The sequence below is a fragment of the Cyprinodon variegatus genome, unplaced genomic scaffold, assembly GCF_000732505.1.
Source record: "Cyprinodon variegatus isolate N-32 unplaced genomic scaffold, C_variegatus-1.0 Scaffold1007, whole genome shotgun sequence".
Taxonomy (NCBI): domain Eukaryota; kingdom Metazoa; phylum Chordata; class Actinopteri; order Cyprinodontiformes; family Cyprinodontidae; genus Cyprinodon; species Cyprinodon variegatus.
In genome coordinates, this window is record NW_015151460.1 from 168,645 (window position 1) to 171,841 (window position 3,197).

Consider the following 3,197-nt stretch of genomic DNA (forward strand, 5'->3'; position numbering starts at 1 on the left):
AGAGGATGAAGAGAGCACATCCAGCCAGTCACAGTCAGAGAAACAGGACTACACTGAAAAACAGGCCGATCTTCAACAAATCCAAAAGCTCTTAGGATTATCATGGTCTGGATAACTTTTTATCCACACTTCCTGTTTTACTTTGAAAAGCTCTGATTTCTACTCCCTGTTTCCTGCTCCATCTGCCCAAAATAACCAACAATGGTACCAGTGGGAATAAGTTCTGTCAAAAAAAGTCCAGATCCTGCATCCAACTCTCGGAGAATCAGCATGTCATCCTCTCACTGATGTCTCATAGAGTGTTCGTGGTTTGATTACCTGGAACCAGTTGGACCAGTTTAACTCTGCCCTGCCCTGCCTGGAGGAAAGGGAGGAGGAAAGGATGAAGTTCTGACTGGTCTGAGGAGGCAGGAGGGAATATGTTAAAAGTTAAAAAATGAAAATAAAACAAAGGGAACCAAGATCAGAAGAAATGTCTGAAAAACTAATAATAATAAAAAGAAAATAAACAAATACATGAATTAAAGATAAATAAAAGTGTCACCAAAAGAATCCCTTGCAGGTAAAGACTTTTTTCTTTTTTCATCTTTGATCATTTATAAAAGGCTTAAAGTTGGACTTTATCTGACTCCATCATCATTTTGATCCATTTTACTGTTTTTCCACAATAATATGGAGTGAATTTTGTTTTATTATTGTCGCAAGGACATAAAAAAAAACAATGAAAATGGAAACTTTGGGGGAAAAAAAAAATAAACTGAAACTTAAAAAAGTAATCCAGAAATGAAACTTAGTAAAAAAAAAAATGTTTTTATTTTTTTTTATCTAAGAACCGTTTTCAGACTAACTGCTGTTTTCTTATTGTTTTTAGAACACATTTTTCAAGTTTTATTTCTTAGTTTTGTATTTTCTTTTTTTTAACAAATGTTATTAAAAAATATTTTTGCAACAAATTTTTGTATTTGAAATTCTTTTTTCCCCAAAAGTCTTTTTTCCAGATTTATAAATTGTATTTTTTCAATTTGTTTTTTATAAATCATATTCTTGGGCGGGCTTTCATCTGGAGTGTTGATTGAAGTGGCGTTTCTATTGGTCCTCGTGGACATTAGCGAAACATTTTAATTGGTCAATGTCAGAATCAAAAGCAAGTGTTGGAATTGGGCATAAAGTGAAGAAAACGCGATCTGTAAAGCACAATTCTTAAAGAATGATTTTAATCAAACTAAACCTAAAAGACAGAAATTTGAAAAAGTGGGAAAAAAAATAAAAACCTGTTTCTATGGCAACAACAAAGCATGCTAAAACTGGAAGGCAACCAGATTTCTGCTATTATTTTGGGAAGACAAAATTTGAAAATATAAGATTGGTAAAAAAAAATATTTTACAGAAAGTCTGAAAAAATATATATTTTAAAATATTTTACCTTTAAAAATAATTTGAAAAAATAATTTTGAAAATAAATATATTTGATAAAAATACAAAAAAATATAATAAAATATATATTTTTTAAGCAAAAAAAAAAAAAAATAGATCTGAGAAAACATGAGCTTTGTTTTCAACAATAATGTAACAAACTTCACTCCATAAACTCACCGATTCATTTTCAGGACTTCCCAGTAGATTGTCTCCTTTAAATGATCAAAGCAGCGGCTAATTTAATGTCGCCGCTGTATTAATGTAAACTATTGTTTCCAAAACCGTGAAATCTGAGATGTGTCTGACTTCTGCAAACCTGCCGGCTCTTCCTCAGGTGTGTATTTACTACAACAAAGGCTCAGCTCCACATGGCAGCTGCAACTTACGGGATGCCTGCAACAATGTGCACCTGTGTCAGCACTTCGTGCAAGGGAGCTGTAAGTTTGGCCACATGTGCAAGCGACAGCACACCATCGACCAGCAGGGTCAGAGGGTCCTGGAGAAGAGAGGACTGGGCAGGGACATCATCGCAGATCTACCGAATATCTACAGGAACGTCCACCATCTCAAAGCTGCCGCTGCAGCATCACCTGCTGCTGCATCACCCGCTGCTGCATCACCTGCTGCTCCATCGCCTGCTGCAGACAGTGAGCTGAAAACGATGCAACATAACGCTGCAGTTTTTACTCCCTTACATTAGTATGAATGAGAAAAGTACAAAACTATTTTAAGTAATTTGATAAAATCTGACAAAATGTCAAAGATGATTCATAAAATCTCTCTTAATGTCTCCTGATTACTGATATTTGTCCTCCTAAATGAGCTACGCCTATGGAGGACATACGACTGAAATGTTTGCTGATGTTCTTGATGGTTCCTGTCCGGTCAGGTCATGACCTCGATTCTGTCTCTCACACACAGATGCTGCCTGGTTCTGTAAAGCCGCTCAGACCGACGACGCGGAGGAAATCTGTCTGCATTTTATCAGGAACAGCTGCAAGTTCCAACGTGAGTTCATGCTTCTAACGTCTTATTCCCAGCAGAAGGTGGAGGTTGTGGTTGTAGCTGCACTGACTGTCCTGTAGGTGGCAGCAGAGCACACTTAGGGTCTGAATATGTGGAGTTTTTCCTGCAGGGAACTGCCGCCAGGTCCACTTCCACCTTCCCTACAAGTGGGAGGTCCATGATGGCAGCGGATGGTCTGATCTGGAGAACATGGAGGAGATTGAAGAGGATTACTGCGACCCTGCAAAGACTCATAGGTGAGGCGGGTCAGCTCTGCTGGCATCAGGTTGGGCTTCATGAATTCTTCCCTGAACACCTCCTCTTTTTCACCAGCTCAGACTATCAGCGGGTGGACTTTCTGACCATGACATTGGAGTCCATGCCCGTACGCCGTCTCTCCACGGTCTCCTCAGTGAAGAAGCCGCCGCACTATAACCTGACGACTAAGTGGCTGTGGTACTACAAGCGAGAACATGGGAACTGGTTGGAGTATGGACAGCTGGTGAGTGGAACAGCAGGTTCTGGGAGGGTCCCGGGTTCCTCTAAGATTCTAACATCATGTTACGGTTCTGTCAGGATGAGAAGCTGCAGTCAACATCAGTGACATCACAGACTCTGGAGGAGGCCTTCCTGTCTGGAAAAACAGCCGAAGTTAATTTAATGAAGGGCCAAAAGGCTTATGTCGTCTCCTTCAAAGGTAAGATGGATGGATGGATGGATGGATGGATGGATGGATGGATGGATGGATGGATGGATGGATGGATGGATGGATGGAT

General features: G+C 39.6%; 1 protein-coding gene across 1 annotated transcript in view; it reads left to right on the forward strand.

Annotated features, from left to right (window-relative positions):
- Window positions 1-3,197, forward strand: part of LOC107100767 (poly [ADP-ribose] polymerase 12-like) — an 11,939-nt gene that overhangs the window by 3,560 nt on the left and 5,182 nt on the right. Inside the window, exons 3-7 of the mRNA XM_015399399.1 lie at window positions 1,751-2,063; window positions 2,338-2,424; window positions 2,552-2,678; window positions 2,755-2,923; window positions 2,998-3,118. Of these exons, the coding sequence (XP_015254885.1) occupies window positions 1,751-2,063; window positions 2,338-2,424; window positions 2,552-2,678; window positions 2,755-2,923; window positions 2,998-3,118 (817 nt within the window). The remainder of the gene's footprint in view (window positions 1-1,750; window positions 2,064-2,337; window positions 2,425-2,551; window positions 2,679-2,754; window positions 2,924-2,997; window positions 3,119-3,197) is intronic.